The sequence below is a fragment of the Sitodiplosis mosellana genome, unplaced genomic scaffold (assembly GCF_009176505.1).
Source record: "Sitodiplosis mosellana isolate CC-2019 unplaced genomic scaffold, AAFC_SMos_1.0 Smas_scaffold_6226, whole genome shotgun sequence".
Lineage (NCBI taxonomy): Eukaryota > Metazoa > Arthropoda > Insecta > Diptera > Cecidomyiidae > Sitodiplosis > Sitodiplosis mosellana.
Window position 1 is genome coordinate 603,369 of NW_022601467.1, and position 24,890 is coordinate 628,258.

Genomic DNA, 24,890 nt, shown 5'->3' on the forward strand with positions numbered 1-24,890 from the left:
GAGAGAGAGAGAGAGAGAGAGAGAGAGAGAGAGAGAGAGAGAGAGAGCAAAAAAAGAGAAGAAACATACACGAGAAAAATGAAAATTGCTCAGGAAATTAGATTGTCTGCACAAGGGCAGAGGCTCTGTTCCGTGCTCACTGGTTCTATATCATGCAAAGGTTGCAAGATATGCAGAAAAATGACAACAGAAAGCGCACTATGTATGAATGTGATTGCACGAGATATGTGTGGCGTTGTTGGATGTATCACAATCACAATCAGAATCTGAATCAAATCGAATATTCGAAGAGAAGATGGCTTTGCGGTGGCAACACCAATGGTTTCTCGCTTATTTTATTCATTTTCACACAGCTTTCGCTTCTCGAACTGAGCGGAGAGAGAGAGAGAGAGAGAGAGAGAGAGAGAGAGAGAGAGACGGCTCGGAAAGAACCGAACCCAACTGAGGAGAGAGAAAAAAACAACAACCAACACATCTCTCATTCGCTCGCTCCTGTCGTACAAAATAAATAGAGAAAATTCTACCCCAAGCTGTGAGATAACGTCAACCGTGACTGAATACGTTCCAATTCTTATCAGAGGTTGCATACGACCACCCGTTGGTTGGTCGCTTGTTTGTTATACGAATGGGTAGCGTATCTATCTGCACATAAACGTAAGTGAGCATGGAATGGATGCATGTGGCTAGGAACTGGCTCGTTTTCAAGATTATAAATCCATTTGAAGCTCCGTAAATGTGTATAACATGAACTCTGGGTATTATTGTTATTATTGCTACTATTCTATTGATATTATTATGTCTTACGATTTCCAAATCCGTGTCTTCCATCATTGAAAAACACGCAGAATTATGCTGGCATGTCATAGGAAGAGTTACGCTCTCGCAGCTTAATGAATATTTTCCAAAATAAAAAGCCACACGCAAACTTGAGCAAAGATCCAGCATCTCTACAGAGTTCACAACCGTCTCCAAACTGGTAGTGTGAACGCCGAACATTGAGCAACGGCTTCCTCACGTTCAACGAGTTGTTGAGTCATTGAATGTACAGTAATTAAACATGTACAAAATGATCGACAAAATATTTGCGTTATGTGTTCATGAACGCATGTCCTGCGCTAAAATACATCAGCATCAGCATCAGCGTCACCGTCAGCGTCAGCATCAGTAATAACAATTACAACCACAGTGAACGACTGGCCTGTGCTATCAAGCAAATTTTGTGTATTATTTTCCATATGTGGCATTGTCTGTAGGCCATAAATTTTCGTTCAGGGTTGAAAGGTCTTCTCATCCACCGCGATATAAATATATCTTTCTCGTGCAGTTGTGCTGAGTGGAGCGTGCATGTATGTGTGTGTGTGTGTGTGCCTCTCTCCGCACAATTTATATAAAATATAAATTCAGCATTCGAATGTGGAATTTGTCGAAGTGCTCCACCGAAAACACACTGAATCTCAAACTGAAAAAGGGGTCGAAATGATAACAATAATAATAACAGACATTCATTTTCGATGTCGTTGTTGTTTTTGGTTTTTATGCGTTTTACCATACAAAATACTCCGATTCGAATTCATCTTCATGGTTCAAATACCGCAGATGAGATGCACAGCATTTACACAGCTCAGTGAACGCATTTCCATTCGAATGTAGCTACTCGTAGCCACTGCAACTCCTTCACACCATTCCTCTCTAAGCCATGTGTTTAGTTATGGGTATAAAAGTGAGCTTGTTATAATTTATAACATCAAAATGGAAACGTCTTCAAAATGCTTGCCAAAAAAGGTGCAGAGGCGCAAATATGTTCAAAGAATGGACTGAAATCTGGCGAGAGGAAAAGCTCTTCGACTCTGGACTCTTTCTTTCTCACTTCTCTGCTTGAAAGAAAAATGACACGAGAAAAAAATAGAACGAGATTAAATGAGGTGAACACATTCAAACCTATTGAAACCAAATGTTGAGTTCCCATTCGCCAAACACCGCATTTATGCATTAACCATGGTGCACAATGGCCAAATATACGACAAAGACTTGTTTTTGACGGATGGAAATTCGATTTTATTGCTATATGAAAATAAAATCGCTTAAAACTCCACACCAATGACATTGAAAAACCAAGATTTTTCCCATGTTTGCATTTTCATTTCATGTATGCTTTCATAGCAAAGAAATTGCTTCTGAATAGAATCGACACTTTTCAAAGTAGTCGTTTGGGAAGGAAAATGCCCTGAACAGAATTCTTACCAAAATAATAATTCACTCAATTGGATATTTATTCAACAAGATAAAATTTGACATTAAACAAACGTCGATATCAGTTTCACACAGATGTTGATTCACCAAATCCTACATCATATGTTGTTATGATTCCAAGCGCAATGCAAGTGAATTGACGCTTCTTCAAAGACACAACTGAATATTAAAGAAATCATGTCGTAAATTTAAAAATCAATCGGATATCATATTCAATGTGGAAGTGAATTGGTGCAACAAAAATAAAAATAATATATTCCAAAATGGTTGGTTGAAATGTGGCATGTCAAATCAATGTGCAGAACAAACGTAATAACAACAGCGAAAACGCCAGAAAAAAAAACCCATTGGAACATGTAGCAACAATAACGTGTAATATAAAATATCTGCTCATTCGGCTGATGGTTTTCACATTTACCGATTGTAAAACAATGGAAATGCTGTTATTCAAATATAAACCAATTTCTTGTCTTGTTTATGTATTACTCACTCGGCACTTTTTGTCGACAATTCTCTTTCGTTTTGCTGCGATGCTGAGCAATTTCCAAAATATGCATCGAAAAGCAGCCGTTTCGAATGACTCAATCAAATTCAAGCCATACCATTTTTTTTTTACTTCTTCTCGCATTCAATTCAAAAGATTGTGTTTTGATTTTACATGGTGAGACGAGACCGCATCAATTTTACGTGAAATAAAGGGCTGAATTTGTATTCCATTTTGCCTTCAGCAACAATGCATTTGTGCGTTTTTCTTGATTTTTTCTTCTTTTCATTTGCCACACTTACAAAACACCCACCAAGCATCAAGCGGGCACGGAACACAACCAGATCGCTTTTACACGTATCAATGAATGGAGCAGTTTGAAAATCAAAATTGAATCGACAAACAAATGCCCGGCCTCAGATTGATGCAGCAATGAAAATGTCATTTTTATTGTTATGTTTCTATTTGTTGCCATTGCCGTCCAATACTGAAATAGGCACTCAAGCCCATGGTCGATCGCCATTATTTTTCCGATTTCGCATTATTTACATTTCAATTTGATTTTCAAGACGATTTCCTTTTTGTATTTTTGCGAATGCAACGACCGAAGGTGTTTATACACATAAGGAGGAAGATGGAGTTGAACACCATTGAAAATTTCAGATTATAACGACCTTTTCTCGGTTGTAAAATGGAAAAGAATATGCTCATAACGATGCCACAATAGTGCGTTTCAGAGACCATATAAATGCGATTCGAATATCACCTTTGGGACCCATAATGTTTTTTCATGAAGACACTTTTTCCCTGATTTCTAACTTTTTCTTTCTTGGCATCGACGCATTGTCAAGTCGGAAAATAAGCGATTTTTAAATAAAACACCATGGATACGAGAATGAACGGAAAAAAAAATGCGCATACACTAAAAATTAAGGCTGAGATTTTACCATAGTCTTATTTTTCTTTCTTATCATCTTATTCTCTCTCTATCTTGCTCGCTCACTCGCTCCCCTCCTCTATCGCTACATTTCTATTGTTATCGCTGGATTTTTCCTATCGCATCCATTAGAATGTGTTCCCCAGAAGGACAATAACAATATGTACTGTGTGCGAATCGTAACCATTGCGGAGTTGAAATGGTGCGACGAGGTGATTTATATGACACGGTTGGGATTTTTAAATTTAAATAAACGTTACTTCGTTTCCATAATAATTAAATATAGAAATTGAAATGATTTTCTTCGCTGCTTATTTTGCACTTTCCATTCTATTCGCTCCCTCTTTTTTGACTCTTTCCGATACGCTTTTCATCTTCGGTTCCGTCGTGTTATTTTTTTTTTTTTTTTTTGCTTTTCACCCAATTGAAAAACGCTTATTTACGATTGAAATCTTGTGAAAAAGTGTGAAGAATTTACAAATCTTCTAAATGCGATAGCACGTAACAGAGAGAATCTAATGAAATTCACATAGCAAAGAGAAGTCGATAATTTATTTAAATTTAATATTGATTAAAATTAGACTCAAAGGATACATTAAACGAGGCCGTCGCGTTGCTGTTGTTGTCGTTTGTGCTGGTGTAAATTTGAGTGAGCTGCAATTGATGCCGTATCCAATGGGTTTGACACAATCAGTGAAAAATTTACTGTGTCTGAATGCGTTTGTCGGTCGTGTGCGCACAAAAGGTCAAACGTTGCATCGCAGTCCATCCCATTCCATTAAATTCAAACTGCTTAATTGACATTTTTCTGACTAAATAATTACCACTTTCGATTTATGTACTCGCTCATCCGTTTGTATCCGATGTGCATAGTGTATACGTTGTCATTAAACATCAAATTGACTGTGCCGCTGGTGCATTTGAACATTTTTTGAAACGCCGTTTCAACTGAATAGAACTGCGATCACACTAGCTCGTCGATGATGGGCGAACTATAGTCGAGATGGTAATTTCCTAATGTGCTCTGGTAAAATGATTGTCATGTCAGTCACACGTTGAATGCTTGCAGTCAGTCGAACTGCGCTTATTACGGATTTTCCACGTCAGAAATTGCTCTATAATAATGATGACGATGAGTATTTGAGGTTCGTGTTTGGGCGTTCCTGAAAAACACGCGTGTACTCTGTGCTTCGATGTGTGTGTGTGTGCGTGTGTGTATTGAGTCCTTCTCGTTCTAAATGCACTCTCCTAATAGATAAATGACAAAAGTGTAACAAACACGCTGCGACACGTTGTTTGGCAATTGTTTTACTCCGTGAACCGTGTACTCCCATATTTTACGTTCGCATGACATTCGATCCCTATTATTGCTGGACACGATTCAGGTAATTGAGTCAATTGCAAATATCCATTTCCATTTTATTTTCGTTGGCTTCGAAGAACACAGTTTGATTCCTTGAACATGCGGATTCGGTTCATCCGCCTCCTTTACAATTAAAGGTTACATGTGCTCCAGTAATTTATCTTAACTAAATTGCTCCTCTGCCCGCCCTACGCTTGTCGGATGACACAGTATCTCGTTCCAATGGCCGATTAAAAATTGAAAATCAGCCGATCAACCGATCATCTTAAATGATAAAGTAAAAAAAATATTTAAATTTAATACGAATTTTGGTTTCAGCTTGAGCGGCTGGGTAGTGCATCAAGGCGACACACAAAAGATTTTATATCGGGTCATATTGCCCAGTAAGAGTATTCATATTCTCATTTGCAACGTTTCAACAAGCAAATTATCGGCTTGTGTCATGGCTCTGCATCTTGGATTCACTTGAATTTTTATGCTATCCCATGTTCAGCCGAGTAAAACGCTGCCTCTAAATATTCTCGAATACGCAATTTGTGATCTCAGCAATTTTGGTTTCGAGATGTGATGCGGTTTGTGCATAGTTTAGTTCAGTTTGGTTTATGTTGTTGCAACGCTACAGTACAATATACATCCGATGGTGAACATGTAGAGACGACTTTTTTCTGCTGTCAATAATTTATGGTCTAGTTGAGTTGTGTTATTTGAATAGTGCCAGTGGGCTAAACTTTGCTTCCCGAAACATAAATAAATATAATTACTTTCATATTGATTGTGAATGTGTCCGATGTCCGATGTCCATTCTGAAATGGGTTTCATATTTGTTCTATGTAAATTAGTGGTTGGGCACAAAGCCATGGGGCGAGAGAGTTGAAATGAGATACATAATTGCAAATGGATCGAATAGTTAACGTGGAAATTGCTCACGAGAAAGGACTATCAATTTCATTGACCTTATGCAATTTTATTTTTCTTACCTAATCCAACTGACCGACCATAATGGAAACTAACCAACGAACCAACCACCTGACAGACTGATCGCACTGTGTGTGTGTGTGTGTGTGTACGTGTGTCGTGCCATATCAGCGATGAATCATTTTATTTGCAGTATATGTTGAAAATAGCAATTTTCAAATGGGTTTTTGAGTTTTAACTCGAAGTCGAATGGTTTCTATTGCTGTCACTTTGCCTGACACAAAATGGACTGTGCTGGTATTTACTGTGTATAGATGCGACTAGACACATAGAACTCTCGTTTCATAAAATGCGCTAAAATTTTCTGCTTAAATGTGGAAAATTTATGATGATTGTGCATAAAATTCTCAACGAAGTGGTCTGATGATGTAGCAAATGAATCACGAAACTCACACCATTTGTATGAAATGGGACAGCGTGGATAGAGAAAGAGAGAAGGAGGGATGGTGTCGTATTTGAGTGTTATTTGAAATCAACAAGATAATCAAATGTGCAAAAATGCGAAAAGCCCCCAAAAGCGCAATCCAACAAATAAAACGCTATTCAAACGATATTTTGTTGCGAATTGTATTTATGGCGAATATTATTTTGTTCAATAATTTACCCGACTCAACTCTATTATCCATTCGATTGGCGATGCCAAACTAGTTAATAACGCTAATAATATCGCTCTCTTTGCCTGGAACAACCATAGATAAATTTAAACCAAACACAGATAAATCTCATTTCAATAAATAAATTTTATGGAATTTCGTGATAAATTTGGACACAATAATATCACCGAAAAGAAGCGGGACACACACACGCACACCAATCGTCGCAAACAGATACAAAAAATGACATAAACAGAAAAAAAAAATCCGATCGAATGAAAAAAGCACAAAATAGCGAAACAAACCAATTTCGTGATAGTGAATCCGCGCCTTCATTCCGCACTTGACGCACATTTAATAATATGATATATAAAAATAACACATCATTTGGGCTCATTTCTTTTTTTCAGTCGGACTGGTGTGTGTGGATGTTTTTTCTAGGTATGATTGTGTCAGCATTCCGTGCATACCATTGCTGGCGGCAGAAAATACTGAATCGAAAATCTGTTTGTCAAGTAACATATAAAATTGTCAAATTTATCACGATACATGATAAATGTAATAAAATATGAAACACCACGCGCGAAAATAGCGATTCGGCTATGCGATTCGGTCTATGTGTGAGTGTGTGTCCTATTATTTTATTGCAAGCATTTACATATGCAATATTCCTTGCGAATGAAAGCTGAAGCGCTTTCATGTGACCGATGATGGGAAAAAATAAAGACTTGACGTTGATGACATTCATGACAATGCGACTGATATTCACACAATATTCGCTGGTTCCTGGAATCGGAGCCAAAATGCTGGAGACGAAAAAAGTACCATCAATGAATGTGAAGTACAATAAATGTACACGACGACGAGAAATCATGAAACAATTTTTGTGCGAGATAAGCATTTTAAAGCAGACATGATACTGCTGCAGCAGAATAATGCCACAACAAAACGTGTCCAATTAAAGTTGGCCGTGAAATGCTTTCGTTAATGATGTAAACGTTTGCAAATTTTCTCTTCGAACCATTTGATTTGAAAATTTCAATAAAAATGCTGAGAGAAGCACTTACGTACGTAGATTATATGCATCAGACTACAGAATATTAACAAAGAAATGAGTTTTCCGAAACTTTCTCTGTTTGCCTCTATCATTCGTTTGAGATTGTGTTTTTTTCCGGCAGGAGACATTTTTGAACCGTACGATTTATGAATAGTTTTCACATTTTTATGCATAACATGAACATTCCTATCGGTGTTTGCAGCGATCGAAAAGTTAAATATTGATAGTTTTTATTAGTATTTGGAGGCTTTTGTCCATTTTTCCCGTAGTGTTGTCGTTTTGTTTGAGCTTTGTCGCGGCATAAATGCGAAAACGAAGTGGTTGGGCCCATTTTGGTGTATACCTAGCGCCATTGTGCGAGTGTGCGTATTTATGTTTGTGTCCTGTGCAAATGTACAGATTTATACGTATTACTCTATAGAAATATGGTAAAACATTAATCGTTATCGCCTAATATCTATGCGTTCACACGATTCAATGGTTTGCAATTCGTCTGTTTTACAGCTGATAACAACTTGAATTATTATGAGACATAAACGCGCGCTCACTATGTGTATTTATATGTGAATTGAGCGACCATTGAACACACACACAAGGAAGAAAGAGAGCTGGTTCGTCTGTTCGGCTCACACTCAAATCGCCTGTATTGTTATCGAGCCTTTTCGACTCTCAGCTCAGTGGTTGATTGTGTGTATATATTGTAAAATGTGTGTTCACTTGTTCACTGTGCCGACACATTGGCAATACTTGTCCACGCATCGACACACACACACGCACTACTACCGCCGTATAGTTACAGTTAAGTAAATTTTATCCACCACCATGATGTATTACTTCGCTCGGTTGTACACACAATTTAAAGTTTATTTTGTTGATTAAATTCGGGATTTTCTGTGTTTGTGCACTTTGCCGATGCGTGCACATAGCATGTATGGCCATTTTTGACAGATCCCAAACATGCTAGTCTCTCTTCACATGCCCATGGGCCATGTGAAATCTAATTCCATTTTGTCCAATACTTTGCGGAATTTTTAATTTTTTCCGACAAGAATTGCAAAGCAGATTGCATAAATTGAAAGTATATTAATTTTTGTTCCCATATGGACTTCATGCAATTGGAGAAATGCAACAACATACAGACACTGAGTGTAGCACACCAGATAAATAAATCCAAAGTAACTCTACAGCAGATCGATTAATTACAGCACTGAATATGGCCATCACTTGCTGATGGTGCCATTTTTAGTTTTATCCGGACTTAGCTCTGTGTCACACAGTTCACAGCCATCAACTCTTTGTACGTCATACCAAATTATTGCGTCTGTTAAATAAAACTGGGTTTTTGCTTATATTTCCGTGAATATCATTTGAAAATGGAATTTGTTTGGACGGAAAATGGCGTGCAAACGAGGAAAACAATATAGAAACAGCTCCATCATTCGTGTAACGAATGCCATTTGATGCTGCGGCTATGACTTAAGCCAATTCAATATCATAATTACTTTCCAATGGCTGCATATTAGATCTTTGGCGAACATATTTTCGATATTTTGGATTGCAATTTCAAAACCATTTACACACGTTCACCGCTTCTATTTCCGTATTTCGGATTGCATTGCGAAATTTCCAATTTGCATTCTCTATTTTGCTCACAAAACTTCACTACGACATATGATCACGTGTATGAAATTCGGCGCGAAATAGCGAGTCAATAACGCAAACCCGAATGCACAACGTTGCAAATAAGCGATTTTAATGCATACACGCATGCATAATTTATTATTCCAATTAGTTAAGCAATTTATTGATAAATTTTTGAGTGTTTGAATGAAATCGCGTCCGGCGATCGAAACGAACTATTTACCATAAATTTCATGCGTATAAAAATTTGAATTACAAATTGTAATAATTCGCTGTGATTTTAATGGTAGCCGTTGTCTGTGTTTGGTTTGAATATTGCATTGTTTGGAAATTTATCGAGTTCACATCATCGGCGAACCGCTGAATCAATATACATAAAATGTTTGACCGCATTTTTTTTTCTGCGACCAACAGTATTCAGCATTTAGCTGTAATCTTGCGTGTTTTTCATATATGAAGAAAAAAACGCTGGCCATATCCAATGCCCTTTTTCCGAAAACCGCTGCTGTGTGTACTGCGGCTGTACGCTGAGGCTTCAGCAAATGTACTGTATCTAATAAAATCTGAAGAGTGTCATCTTCGGAGGACAGTTCACTGACTATGAAGTGTAAGTGCGAGACAATACCATAAAAGTTTATTTGGTGACATAATCGTTAGCAGCCATCACACCGTGGGATATTCGCAAACATTCAGTGTTAACGTCGAACTTGTTCGTTATATCAGATTTTCTCTTGATTCTTTTGCTTTTTTCCTCCTATTTTACGATGGAAATTTCAATCTTGGTTGTCGCTGCATCGCACAGCCCAACCACGTTTATTTCATCGAACCCAGCTCAGTTCAGCTCAACTCCACTACTATACACTGATTTTATAATCTCCAAGAGAGTTATCAGCGTACGGACGCAAATGATTTTTACGATTTTTCGCACGAATATCCAAATAATAGAGTCCAACAGGAGATTTGAATGTATCGCCTGCAGCCATTGATAGAATCATATACACACTGTGAAAAATCTGCCATATTATTATTTTATGGGTATGCATAACGGCCGCCCAAGAGAATAAACGCGTCGAATATGATGGAAATGGAATAATACAAAACCGAAAGAGACACAACTACTGAAATCGAATTCAAATGCCATGGCGACTGCAAGAACGGCAAACAACCGAGAATGTTGTTGCTATTATTATTATTCGTGCTACCTCTTACTTTGCAAATGCTCAGTTTAATCAACCGTCAAGCACTTGCACATCGTTCGAAATGCGGTCCAAGTAAATTTACTAAATATAAAAATTCAGTGAGCCGCAAGCAGTTTGTTAGATCATTAAAGACGAAAACGATCGCCATTATTTGGTTGGTTTTCAGATTACCCCATGCATTTTATCATTTTGTTCTTTCGCTTCATTCTTCGTCATTTTTTTTTATCTACGACAAAAAAGCACATGTTTTTTTTTTTGCACATTTAGGGTTTTAAACTTATGCAATTTCAAGTGATGAAGCTTTAGAGTATGGTGTGTCTTCCGTCCAATGTTTTCGTTGCATATTTTATTGTAATGTCTTTGCCGTTCAATTGACTAACCCAAACCAATTCTTCTTTCTCTCTTCTTTCTCACAGCATCCGTACCCTTCCGAGGATCAGAAAAAGCAATTAGCACAAGATACAGGATTAACAATACTACAAGTAAATAACTGGTAAGTAATTGGAATTTGTTTTTCTTGCTTCTCTCCACCTTTTGATTGCATCGAAGACACGAGGCAACAGCATCTCAGGTAATCGAGCGAAATCCATTTTTGGTGAGCAAACTGAGAAGTGCAATAAATTTGTTCACTTGTAGGCGTTGGCAGGTGTCGCCAAAGTTGCGACAAACTTTTAGATTTATCTTCTTTCATGTATACAATTGCCATGCAAAATATTACAAGCCGAGCACACTTCACATCAGCAATGGACAATGCTCCGTTTGATATGCAATGAATTTGAGTTCGTTTTAGTTTTCGTAATAAATATTACAACAGTTTATGGTTATGGGCGACTTGATTTCAACGCAAAATCATCATGTTACAGCATTATGAATTCGACTTTAAGTATGTGTGGCTTATGATTGTTGCTGTCATTAAATACTGTTCGATAAGTGTGCAGTGCATGCAAATGCCAGAGTGTGCTTGTGTGTGTGTGTGTGTGTGTGTGTAAATGGTACACATCAGGTCGAGAGAGAGAGATGTGTTTTATTGCCATGAATGACGCATCTTATGGCCTCTTCTTTTCCCGTTTGATGCGTTGTTCTATTGCAAATTTTGTAGCATGGAATGGCTAAAGAGGCCGGCAATACTCAATGGCCGTGTCGCCATTACAAGAACACATCAAACATCAAGCATACCCAACAACCGCATACAGACATATTTATGTTTGAGATAATATCTGCCTGCACTAGAAGACATGTGGTGTATGTAAATAATTGCGCTCTCTTTGCCTCTTTTTTCCTATCTCTCTCTCTCTCTCTCTCTCTCTCTCTCTCTCTCTCGCTCGCTCGTCATTTGTCCCTTTCCATATCTCGTTATAGTTTCGCCGTAAACATGTGCTCGCGATGTTTCTTGTCGAATACGAGTGCAGAAAAAACACTTTTGCTACGTATATTTCATTTCACAGTGCCAACAAAAACATGGTTTTTGAATTGATCATTGCAAAAATCGTAGAAGAATTTGGCTATTCGATTTCTTTCGAACATTTTTTTTCTGTTTGAAACAGTCCATCACATCAGTAACACGTGAATACGTTTTTTACATATCGAATTTCATTTTTTGTTGTCTTTGCCGAAAAAAAAAAAAATTAAACAGCAATCCAAAATGCAATTGTATATTACATTCAGGAATTTTCATCATGAATCAGATTCCAATGTTGAATTATGCAAAATTGAATTAAAAAACAACAACAACTTTGGTCGTTCGCCATTTTCATCACGTGCTGTTCGAATTCATTTTGCCCGCCCAGAATATTACACGCATGGCGACATTTTTAATGTTTCATATATTTTATTGTTTTGTGGTTGTTTGTTTTTCATTTGTTATTTTTTTTTTTCGCTTTGCTTTGCATTGCATGGCTTCCTTTTCATGAGCACTCAAAACATAGGCCACACTCCATTCAGTATGAGCCATGGCTCAAGCATATATACAAATAGCGTAGCGACCAACCAAAACAAAATTATAACGATGCGACACGTCCGTCAACTGTGCATTCTCATATTTACACATCCATGACGATGCGCCTATGTTTCGCGTACACTTTGCATAATTTCTCTCTATGTACAACGGCGCGAAATTTCATTCTAGCTCAATCCGTCCGATGCTTGCCATCATATATAATTAACGTGAAATTATTATTCGACTTCGGAATATGGAAATGTTTTAAGTGAATTACACAACAGCTATATATGGAAAAGAATGAGGCCCAATTATTTATCATAATCACATTACATAAGTGCAATGGCATTGGCTTTAGTCACTTTTAACCTCCTTCTAGTTCGTTTTTTTCTTCACTTTTTTTGGTTGATAAAAATAAAGTGCAGGAAGTTGATTTGGATTATTCGTACATCTATAACTTGTTTATAGAAACGAAGGAGCAACTCTTTGAAAATTCGGCATCGGCGTGTAACTTTTGTCAACAATGGTCTTTGCAAAAGTATTGATTAACTACCTAATTAAATCATTTTCATTCAGTTTGAATGGAAGCGAATCGATCGCTCGACTATTGGTTTGAGCCTCAATTTTATTGGCCGTGTTTGTTAGTCATCGTATGTGGATTACATTACTATTGTATGGTATTCAATTTGTTTTTTTCTTTCTTTCTTTCTTTCGAACAAACACATAAATTTCGCGGTAAAATTAACTCTCGAAATTTATTTGATACGTTTGTTAAATGGATTTGTACATAATTTTATTTGAGCTGTGTTGTGTGTGTGATTTCAAAACGCACAGGCGTTGTCATTCTTTTCGGTTTACTCGCATTATTCGCCTTCCACGCAGAAATTAAACCGCACACGAACACGGGCCATTTTAAGCTCCTTACATATTTTACGCGATGTCCATATTGCATGTAATTGCACTGCATGAGATTTAACTCATAATAAATAAAACATTCTCCGTATTTTTATGAATATTTTCTGTGTGATTGTGCTCAAGTCGCATCTAGGGAGCAGCAGTGCTGCAGCAAAAGAAATGAACTAAAATGCCACGACAAGCGACAAAAAAAATCAACATTTTTAGCTGCGAGTAATTTCATTTCAATGCATATGTATATTTACCGCTTGATCATGCTGTCTTAGCATATATGCGTACTGTATTTTTATGTGTTGTCAATGAAAATCCTCCATGTTGCTTTATGCATCCTTTGTACTTCATTCCATCGATACGTACAAGCGTGCATATGAATACGTTTAGGCGAGTTCTCTTTTCATTTTAATTTTTTTTTTTTTGGCGCGACACATAATTCTGCGCGAACAAATAATAGGATGAAATAAAGTGTGGCGAAAAAAAAGTATATTGAGCAGCAAACGATGTAAAAATGGTGGAAGACAAACTCAAAAATGAAACAGAGTGTGAGATTGAGAGCGGGCGACGGAATGAGAAAGAGAGCGAGAGTGAGTGAGCGAGCGAATGTGCTCGTGCGCGCACAAAAAGGAGTGTAAGTGTGAGTAATTTCATCATTTTCATCTGCGAATTTAAAATGCATGCATAAATAATTGTAGAAAAAGTCGCATATCGCACAATGAGCAGAGGAAAAAAAAAATACACGGCCTGGGTTGGTATTTGACAACGTCGTCTATATGCGTGGTGCGTTGATTTTTATTCGTTGTCATCATTTTTTATTTTCTCGTTGTGCTCCTTTTTCCCTCCTCTTGCTCCTCTTGTCTACAGTTGTGCTTTGTTTTACTGAAAAAAAAAAATTGAAAACACTTATGAAGAATGCGAATTTTTATGGCACGCAAGTGTGAAATACGCGTCATATAACATGCGCACCGAATAACGAAATATTTTTGTATAAAATAAATCGCACACGAAAAAACAACGGCGACAACGACAACAACAACAACAACAGCAGCAGCAGCATCTACACACTCGCATCGCGAATTAACGAACGGGTGAATGAATTGAACCATTTGAGCGTTCGCATTTATGTGCATGCGGTTAGATTATTCCAATACGCAATCAGTGTTAAAATAGCACAAGTTTGCTCATAAAAACCAAGTGGTTTTATTGGAATTTTATTAACTATCTGCAACCGGCGAATTTTTTTTTTCAACTGTGTCTCATTTGTTTCGTTTGAGCGATTTCTTGTCGGTATTTGCATTCACCGCTCTCAATAATAATGCTTATGCATATTATGTCTGTTGAAGTTCAGCGCCAAATTTTAAATACGACAATATGAAATATTTTTGCTATTAATAGCAATATTACTAGCGTTACGTGCGCTCATTTTACTTCGGCATTAATGGATTATTCATTGCGAAAAAAAAACGGCTTTTCTCCTCTCCTACAAATGTATTGAGTTTTTTTAAAAATCCATCCACTTCATGCGATGTAAAGTGAACTACGACGCTTCAGTCTCATTGGCAATATCTTGACTTTCAATAAAAAGCCATTTCAATTTGACAATACGAGCTGAAAGAGAGACTGCTACGAAATATGGCCTTTTTGAACTAATTTGGGTGGCATGTGCCGCTGTTCGCCGATACACATAGTTAAAATCTACAGCAATGGATGCGAATGGAATACATCATTTCCAGATTAGCGTTTATTGCCATGCGATTGATATACGCAGAAAATATTTGTCGTCGGTCGCTCCAACTAGGAGCGTTGGTGTGTGCGCGTGCGTGTCAATTTTAGGCCCCACAAATGCTAGTATGTTTGTTATCTAAAAATCCCCGTCTTATACGGAAAATGAACAAAAGCTACAATGAATGATGACGAAAAAACGCATTGGGAAAATAATTCGAAGATTCCCTAGATGCTGGCTGAAGCAAAGAAGGATTTCTTCTATTGTTGTTGTAAGGCGCCCGTAATGGAAGCACGAAATTGTATATTTGGACACAAATAGAAAAAAAAATGAGTTAAATGCCGAGAAAAAAAAAGAATGCGAGATAGGCAAAGGCACAAGACGAAAAACCATCTCGATGAACAAAAAAAAAGTAGTCATCGTTTCAGGACATTTTTACCGTTTGTTGATAAGAAAAGAACACGAACAGAAAATCAACCGAAGATGGAGAGAGAAAAGAAACGCAATCAAATGATATGACGACCTACAAAAAAAAGAGAGAAGCGATAGAAAATGTGGGACGGACGGCTGCCGGAGAAAAAAAATGCTCGGCAAAAAATGCTTCTCTTTTCATTCGTTGTGAAATACTCGGTGTGTACTGGTTCTCCATTGTACACACGACGATATGTACCATTATTATGCATCGTCTTCTTTTTTTTAATAGTATTTTCACGCGAAAATTTTATTCTTCCTTTTTTTCCATTCGCTCTCCCGTTCGCACCAAGGGCCCGGATCGTTTTAATTTTTTTTTTCTTGTTCTCGCTTGTTCACTGTTGATCGTCTTTTCGAAATGTGCACTCATTTCCCTTGAGGCGATGTCATTTATCATTTCGTACATACATATTTCCAGCACATATATACGTTTGCCTAGTTGCTACTAAATTTAAATGATCCGATTGTTCACCCTTACCCAAGTAAATATACACGCAGGAAAAAAAAAGAGAGCAGTCAAAATCTTTTCCATAGCAAGAAAACCAAATTTTCTTTTCTATGAATCGAGCGATACAGATGAGGAAAAAAAAAGCGAAAAAAAAACAAATTGTATATTTTCTGTGTAGAATATTTTACGTGACATTTTTTTGTGATTCAAGTCTGGTGCTCGAAATGAAACCGAAAGAAATGAAAAGTCTCTTTTTGCATCATAACACTTAAAGAAGAAGAAATCGTACCTCCCTCTCCGATTTTTGCTTCACCTCCATCTGTGCAACTGTGATCCTTTGAACAGCTTTGCTTATCAAATTAAGCGCAAATAAAACAAAAAAAAAAGTCATCACAATGAAAATGAAAAAGAATAATAAAAATTAATTCATTGATACTTGCATAAAAAAAAGGAAATTTAAATGAAGTGAAATGGAAATTTAAAGGTTAATTTCCAGCCGTCGTAAATTCTTTCAATGAAATTTATTCAAATCAACCAGTTTTAATAAGTTGAGAGAGAGAGAGAGGGAAAAAAGTTTCTACAAAAGCAGAGGACAACGTTTCTTAATTCACATTTCAAACGAACCCCTTTGCCAAGAATTGAACCGAGCCAAAAAGTATCACACAATGTGTTATTGCTCACCGATTTTCGTGTATAAATTCGTGTCACCCGATAATTTATGATGATTCACGGGAAATCAAAGCCGAATGCCAAAACGAAATTGCGAACAGATCGTTTCATTGTGATAGTTAAGCTAGAACATAAAAATGATCAATTCCCCTTTTTTGCTTTGCCCATTTCCAAACGATACAATCTTCCGGTTCGTTCATTTATCAGCTAACGACATTCAAGATCAATGGTTGTGCTCCGATGCAACGGAGAAACAAAGCATATCTGGTGTCAGTGCCACCGTTTTGCTTCTCTCGCCCTTTCTGTCTCTTATCAATGTAGCATCTTTTCGCTTGCGTACCATAATCGAATGGGGCACAAATGTATTGCCAACACTTCTAATACTTTTAATGAGCTATTTTTACAAGCACCTTCGTTCCATAGGCATGTGTCGAACACATTGAACCATTGCTGCTACACTCGACGGTAGTTCAAGTGCTTTTTAACGAGAGCGAGAGCGAAAAAATAGAACGAAAGGTAAACGATGTTAGCAAAGAGATTGAATTGTTCGTTTTTCGCATCAATGGGAAGCGTGAAAAATGCAAGACAGTTTCTCCGCAAAAATTTAAGTGCCAACCATAATTGCCGATGCTTTGCATTATTACAGATTACAATTGAGTCGCTAAAGTATTGCGTCACTTGTCTCCATACTACTACGCTCTTATGATTCCAAACGAAACCATTTTATTTGCGCCCACAAACATTTGTGTTTTTTTCAGTTGACATCGAGAAAAATTACATTGTGGCTAATTATCCAGACCAACAATTTCAATTGGCTCTTTGCTAATGTCTGACAAGGGCAATGGTGTGCCCCCACAAAACACACATCTAGCGAATGTCTCTAGTTTCTATTTTCCTTTCTTTTTCTCGATGTTTGATCACTTTCTGTATGCAGCGAGCAAGTCGTAATAAAGTGTGTTACAGAACAATAACTTTGAAATATTTACGATGTCGAGACGCCATTCATTGATTATGTGATGTGCGATTCAACATCAAAAAGATAAGATTTTTCATTGAGTATGGCTTGGTTGATTTCCTTCGCTGGCAGAAATATGGAGCACTGTTGGTTGGTTTTCGTTGTTTTTTGTGTTGCTTTCATTTAAATGCTAGTCAAAAGTCAATACAATTGTTTAGTCGTTTGCGAATAATATTTACAACGGAACTATCTCTAACTCACTCATGGTAATACAATAATGTAATATAACAAAGCAAAATGGCAAGTGTTGTCGAACGCCGAATGACTATCATCAGCACCATTAAGTTTGCGACCAACTCACATTTTTCGACGACGACGACAACAACAACGATAACAACATCAACAAACAATTTTCATGGAAAACTCAAACTGATGAAAATAAAGCGGAAAATCAATACTTGCCCATAAAACTTTTTGGTTGGAAACAAATCGACTTTGGTTTTTGTTACATCGGTTCACTCTCAACACGGCCAAAAATTGAGTATTGAGGCAAAATCTAGAGCATCATAAAGTGCATGAAACCAACAGAAAATACACATACACACACACACACACAAAAGAGAGAGACTGAACAGGAAGCTCTTTTGTAATATTATCATTACTTGTTTCAATAAAACTACATATTTTTGGTATCGTTTCATCATAATGGGCAATTTTTATCAAGAGCAGTCAGCACATTCGGATTCGAGCCACGCACATTCTAGCAAAATGTAAACGTGCGACAGTAATAACAGTTCATATAAATGGATACAGGGCAAGAGAGAGAGAGAGAGAGAGAGAGCTAGTGGGAGAGCGAAGAAGAGATGGCAACCGAAGAGGAAATCAAATGGAAATTAGAGGCGGAGTGAGAGAGAGTGACCAGCAGATAACGTGAAGTGTGGTCGTATTTGCTAGTCGGTTTGCGCTTGTGCGCTTGTGCGCCTGTGACCGTAGTCCAGCACAGAAGCTAATTTGTTTCATCGCTAATATTGACTTTCATTACATTGGTTATTAGTCTCAGCGGACCAATTTCATTGCCTCCTAATAGTCAACAAAATGACCGCCAAAACACCTTTTTAATGAAGTATCCTCAATCTTCTCTCTCTCTCTTCCCATTCTCCGCTATGCTAACTGCACTTTGTTGATAATAATTCGTCGGCTTGTGTCTCACCAGGCATTCACGAATCATCTTGAGAAGAAGAAAAAACTAAATTCGGTGCCATTTTCACTTGAAAACCTTCTTTCGACCGGTCTCCAAAATTCAGTGTTGACTCTAGTGCATTGAACACTTCCTTTTTCCCTTTTGTGTCGATGTGAGCGCTTCCCATTGGTGTACAATGCGAATAAGGTGGCTTCGAAATGAAAGTCAATGAAAATTATATTTTATGTCTTAATTCCACAGAGACTATTTATCTTCGTTATTAATAATAGAGATTCTTCTATTCTTTTATTCTCGTTCCTTGTTTTTTTTTCTGCTTTCGTTTCTTTTTGCTCCGGCTTGCCAATTTTTGCTCTCCACAAGTTTCGACGAGTTTTATTTTTCGTTGATCGTACCACAAACCAAAATGACATAGTAAATATTTGATGGAGAACCAAATCGAAATATAAATCCCACGACAAAAAATGAATTGAAACTTTCAACGTTTAAAAATATGGTCGCTTTATTTTGATGACAATTTATAGCTTATTCCTTGTTTCCGGTGATTTCGTACACAGTGAAACGTTCGGCGAGACTCTTCGATACACTTTCTATTGGCAACTAAATTACGAAAATATCCATTAAGACGATATATTGTGTTGTTCTTGAAATGGGCGATTAAGTAATTAAGTAGTATATTTCAAATTATATCCAAAATGAAAGATAAAATATCAGCGATAAAAGGAACAACCATGACTAACGTGGTAACGTGGTGTCATGCATGTCGCATGTCGATGCGAACAAGCCCAAGGTTTTTAATATTATTAGTTGACTATTATCAAATGTGTTTAATGACTTTCTTCAGGCATGTGCAAAACTTAAGGTTCTCTCTCTCTCTCTCTCTCTCTCTATGTCTCTCTTTCACTCTGTATCCTTTTCCGTGCCATTGTTTTATCGTAAGGAAGCAATTTTCTTCGTATCTCCAAAATCATTGACGTTGACGCGTCTACTCGAAAAATATGGCCTTTTCTATGCGAAATGAAAATGAAAATTATAGTGAAACATAATCCGTCTGGAGTGTGTGGTGTCAAAATTCGTGGAAAACTATTTTCCAAAAGTATATGCAAATATCAGAGTTTCATTCACTAAATAGTGGCATAAACAGTGGCGCTAAATCGTCTAATGAAGGGAGCGCGCGCGCGCGCGCGCGCGTCAAATAGAGAGACACATATACACATATAGTGAGCACTAAAACCGCTTAAGTTGACATTAATACAATGAAAGTCAATTCACAAATGAACTTAAATGGACGAAAGTATAAAGCATTATCAATTAGAAATTAGCTACCCCCAAAAATGCTGTCTCTTACTAATTGCCGAGACTGCAATATAGAAAATATTCAACGATATTAAATATTCGTAATTTTCCACGAATTCAATATATTATACTATGTAAATTTACACGGACCGGCACAAAGTCATTCTGTTTTCCAGAAGATTGTACCTACTACGCCCTAACAGAAAAAATGCCATTCCAGAAAAAGAATGTGGAATGTGCGGGTGGTGTTGGGTCATGAGCAGCATAGATATTATTATAAAGGAGACGAGAGAGTCAAACGAAAAGGAAGAGGATGAGAGAGCTCAACACGATTCAAATGATGTGTAATTGTTTGTATGTTCATAAAATTTTCATCGTTTTATTGCCCATTTTATGTGCGATTCTTTGACGTTGTGTGAAACGCAATTCTCGTTGGCAGTGTCACAAGTAATAAAAAGGGATACTTCAAAATGCGATTTAATGGCTACAGTTATGCGCTGCGCACAAAACATTAAATATTCATTCAAACAAAACTGTAAAGCGTCGCACAAATAGAAAATAAAACTTTTGTATATGTTTATTAAATTCATAAATGCTATCATTCTAAAGCGATAAAAATCGTCTTAATTGATAACTGGTGCATTTGCTACGCATCGCTTGGGCTATAATTAGTTGAATTTGTTTGCTCGTTTCTATATTGATTACGGTGCATATTTAAGAGTCATCATTGCCGCTAATCACTTCCATTGAATCGGATAATTGTCCTTTTTCATTGAATTTTTGTAATCATCCTGGTGCATAGCATCTTAAACGGAGGCATCTATTCATTTGCACACCGCAAAGAATGCCACGTAAACAACAACGACAACAACAGCTATAATAATAACGAATAAGAATATCATATTACTTTGGGAATTCTATAAAAAGAAGAAACACTTTCTCGCCCAGAGACAGAAGTTCAGAGTTCCTTTGGCATTTATGCTCGTTGGAATGAAAAATGTGTATTTCTTTGTTGTGAAGACATTCAACATTTTCGGGTAATATAAATGTAATCAAGCTGCCGTTTTTCAGCTCATGAGCGCCTGCACCAAGCAAATTAGGACTTTTAAATGGGTCTAATATTTGATCGTAAATCAAAAATTTTGTCGGTGGGCAATAATTGCATTTCGTTATTCATAATATAATTGTCATGTCAGTAGCTTTTGCCGGTCTCTTCTTTGCGACACACACCGACAAAAACGCATGAGCGAAACGACAACACAAAATATATTTAAATAATATACTCGTATTTTGTATTCCCGTTGACCGTTGCACGGCTAATGGTTTTCGTATTTGGCTCTGCGCACATCTTATTGCCTTCATTATACGCGACTCCGATCCACTTAAAGCAAATGGCAAAAAAATGACAAAAACCACAATAATATTATATTTGAATAGTTTGCAAAGGAAAAATGATTTCTTGTGGCATTTTTTTCTCTCTCTCTCTCTCTCTGTGTGTTTCTGTTCAAACTTCGTACACGTTTTGATACTAAATGCGGAGCTCGTTCGATTATTTATTACACGGTCGCATCCACAACAACCGAATCCATATTTCTTCAACGTATTTATAAAGCAATAAATTTCCATTTAATCCTCGTATACGTAGCTTGATGTACATCGTTTTGTTTTCAATTTTCCTATTCATCTTTCGATTCTCCGTGCGACTGGATGCGTTTTTCATTCATTTCAATCGATACCATCGATAATAATGCCATTAGAGCTTTTTTTCTATTTCCTTCATTAAATTAAACACAAAAAACAACAACAACATAAGATCCAGTTAGGCATTGCAAAAAGAACCTTGACTCTCGCTTTCACCCGTTATCTTGGTCGACCGAGAAAGTTTATTAAATTGTGAATGCAATTTATAAAATATCATCGCCGTGGCGTTCTCGCATTGTTTCTTTCTTTCTTCCTCTCTCTCTACGACTCTCTGTGTCTCCCGCGTGTCAGTAGATAATTAGAAGCAACGACAGAATGCGCTTGACGGCTTTCGCACGCATCGAATTGCAATCGTCCAATAAAAGTCCATCTTACATGGCTGCAATTATCGCAGATGACATAGGAGAAATGAACAACCATAAAACTAAGGGAAAAATGGCTGAGCGGTCAAATAAAAAGGTTGGCGTAAAATGTGTTTTTAACATTAATCGTCGGAGCTATTGCCGTCCTTATTTAATGTGTAGAAAATCTTTGTCGATCAAATGTGTATGCGCGGGCGCGCGCACACGTTCCCCCTTTTTCCACTTATAAACACATCCGAACGGCTTAAAAATGTGTTTATTATTTTTCTGGTGTTCTTTTCTCAGTCTCCAACACTCGACAACAGCCAACAGCCATCTCAATGGTGAGCCATTTATGTGAGCTTTTGTGAGCGCATAACAAACTAACAGAGCACCAAATACAGAATACGGAACACAACAGAACCAACCCAAACCAAATAGATCGAGTGTATTTGAGTGTGAGAGCGTTTTTTTCTTCTTCTTCTTTTTCTTCTTCACAAAGATCTCCATTGTACACGTATTTTCAATTCCGAATGCCGGGCATACCCACTCCTCAAGGATTTTCTCTTTATTCTGTCAAGCGATGGATAATAGCAAAAATGCCAAAACACGAGCAAATATATAGCTTTTCTTATTTATTTGTGAGAGCATGGTATTAACCGGTCTATTTCCTATTTTTTTCCTTCGTTTTCCTTTTAATTCGTTTTGTTGCTCTCTCGCAGAAGAGAAAAAAAAAGAGAGCGAGAAAACGAAAATGAAAATAGATCCAAGAAGGGAAATATATGTATATTTGTGTGTTGGACCAAATAAACTACGGTACCATATCTCGTTTGAATTCATGGCATATCGAGCATGTAGTGTTTGAGGCGCACATATTCAGCGCAGACAATGCGTATGCACATATACCGACCACGATGTTCGGAAGCGATGTTTCACATGCAAGCCAAATGAGAGCACAAAACTGAAATTGGAATGAGGAGCGGAAAGGAAGGATCAACGGCAATAGCAGCAACAACAACAACAACGACAGCAGCAGCAGCAGCAAAAGATCCTTATTTGATATCGTTTTCTGAAATCCAAAAATTCACCTTTTTGCACGATTCGGAGCATTTGGCGTTATTCCGTTTATCCCATGTGTCGGCAACGATGGAATATTTACGAATGGTACAGACCGAGACCAAATGAAAGTACATACACACCGAAGAGGAAAAAAAGGCAAATGGAAAAGAGACGACGACGGCGATAGAAAAAGCACAATGTGCCTGGCTTACTTATCCTATTTTCCGTTATTTTCACATTTTATTCCATATGCGATGACGGTTTCGCCGAAAATTCCAATTTCAATGCCTTTCACCTAGCCATTTATTTATGGCCGAACGAACCGGTTCTCGCATACTCTTTCTCTCCCCCCCCCTCTCTCTCCGTTCGCGGGCGAGCGCGCGCTCATCCAATGAAAATAGCAACAAAATTATTCAGCACATATCGCATTCGTATCGCAACGGTATTTTCTTATTTCTATTTATTTATATTTTTTTTCGGGTTTCTTCATTCTTCTTCCTTTCGGTTCGTTCTTTTGGCCGATTCGTTCCTTTTATTTTCAACAAATTTTACTTTCCCTTTTTTCCGCACGCGCGCTACTCCTCATGTCCATATTGCATTTACTTTGGTTCGACACAAACTGAAATGGAATTGGGTGGAGATTACGTATTTGCAAAGATGCTTATTATTATTTTTACGTACGCAAAGAATGGAGCATTCTTGAGTTCGTTTTGGTGCTCATGGACGATGCCAGCTCTAGCAACACTGAGGCGTAGCACACACACACACACACACACACACACAAACAAACATTCACAAACACTTAAAGCGCTTGTACCAACCGAATGATATCGCTAAACAAGCCCAATTCCAGCTAGCAATGGATGTGTACAAACAAGTAATTTATTACCATTTTTTCTGGCACACAAAAATCTCACAATAATGCGAACGACTGCATACTTTTCTCTATTTAGCTTACATTTAATTTTAGCATTTGAGTAAATAGTGAAAACGAAGCCCAACTCTTGTGCTAAGGATCATTTTTTTGCTAGGATAAATAAGTAATTCGTGAACTCGGAACTCGTTTGAGGCTTTCCTCGAGGAACGTTCGTCGGAATTTTTCTGTTGCCGTTGTTGTATTCTTTCTATGGTTTTTTTTTCACTTCGACTCCGTTTCCATAATAAACGTTGGGCCTATTCCCATCGAAAATTTCCCGCCAAAAGAAATTAAAATTCTCATTCGATGCGAAATTGCTCGATAATCTAAAAAGAATGAAGTTATTTCGATAGGGCGATATATTGTGTCCGGATGTAGTCACCACTCAACACGATATTAAAGACAGAAAATGTCTAATCTTGAGGATTTGTAAACAGCATCGTGAATACGTATAACTGCAATAAAACACGCGAAGAAAGACTCGATTCGCTATATGGATTTTATGCTGAAGATAAAATTCTCGTTTCAAATCTGGAAGCGTATGTGGGAGAGAAAAAAGAACAACAACACCGAAACAGAAACATCTATCAAAAAATGTCCCATCACCATAATCCCACAGAAAGCCGATGCGTGTGTTTGTGTACGAATCGTAGTTCTTTGTTTGGTTGCTTTTCGATACGCTAAACACATTGCCATTTCCTTTGGCTCTTAAAAGTCCCGACATTTTAGTAATTTTTTGATAGCCCAAACTTATGCTCATATGAATTTC

At 37.3% G+C, this 24,890-nt stretch overlaps 1 protein-coding gene across 2 annotated transcripts in view; it reads left to right on the forward strand.

Moving 5' to 3' along the window:
• The window catches only part of LOC129579010 (homeobox protein homothorax), a 311,382-nt gene that overhangs the window by 235,237 nt on the left and 51,255 nt on the right, over positions 1–24,890 (forward strand). For both annotated transcript variants that reach the window (XM_055468462.1, XM_055468463.1), the window contains exon 10: positions 10,916–10,992. In XM_055468462.1, coding sequence (XP_055324437.1) covers positions 10,916–10,992 — 77 coding nt within the window. The remainder of the gene's footprint in view (positions 1–10,915; positions 10,993–24,890) is intronic.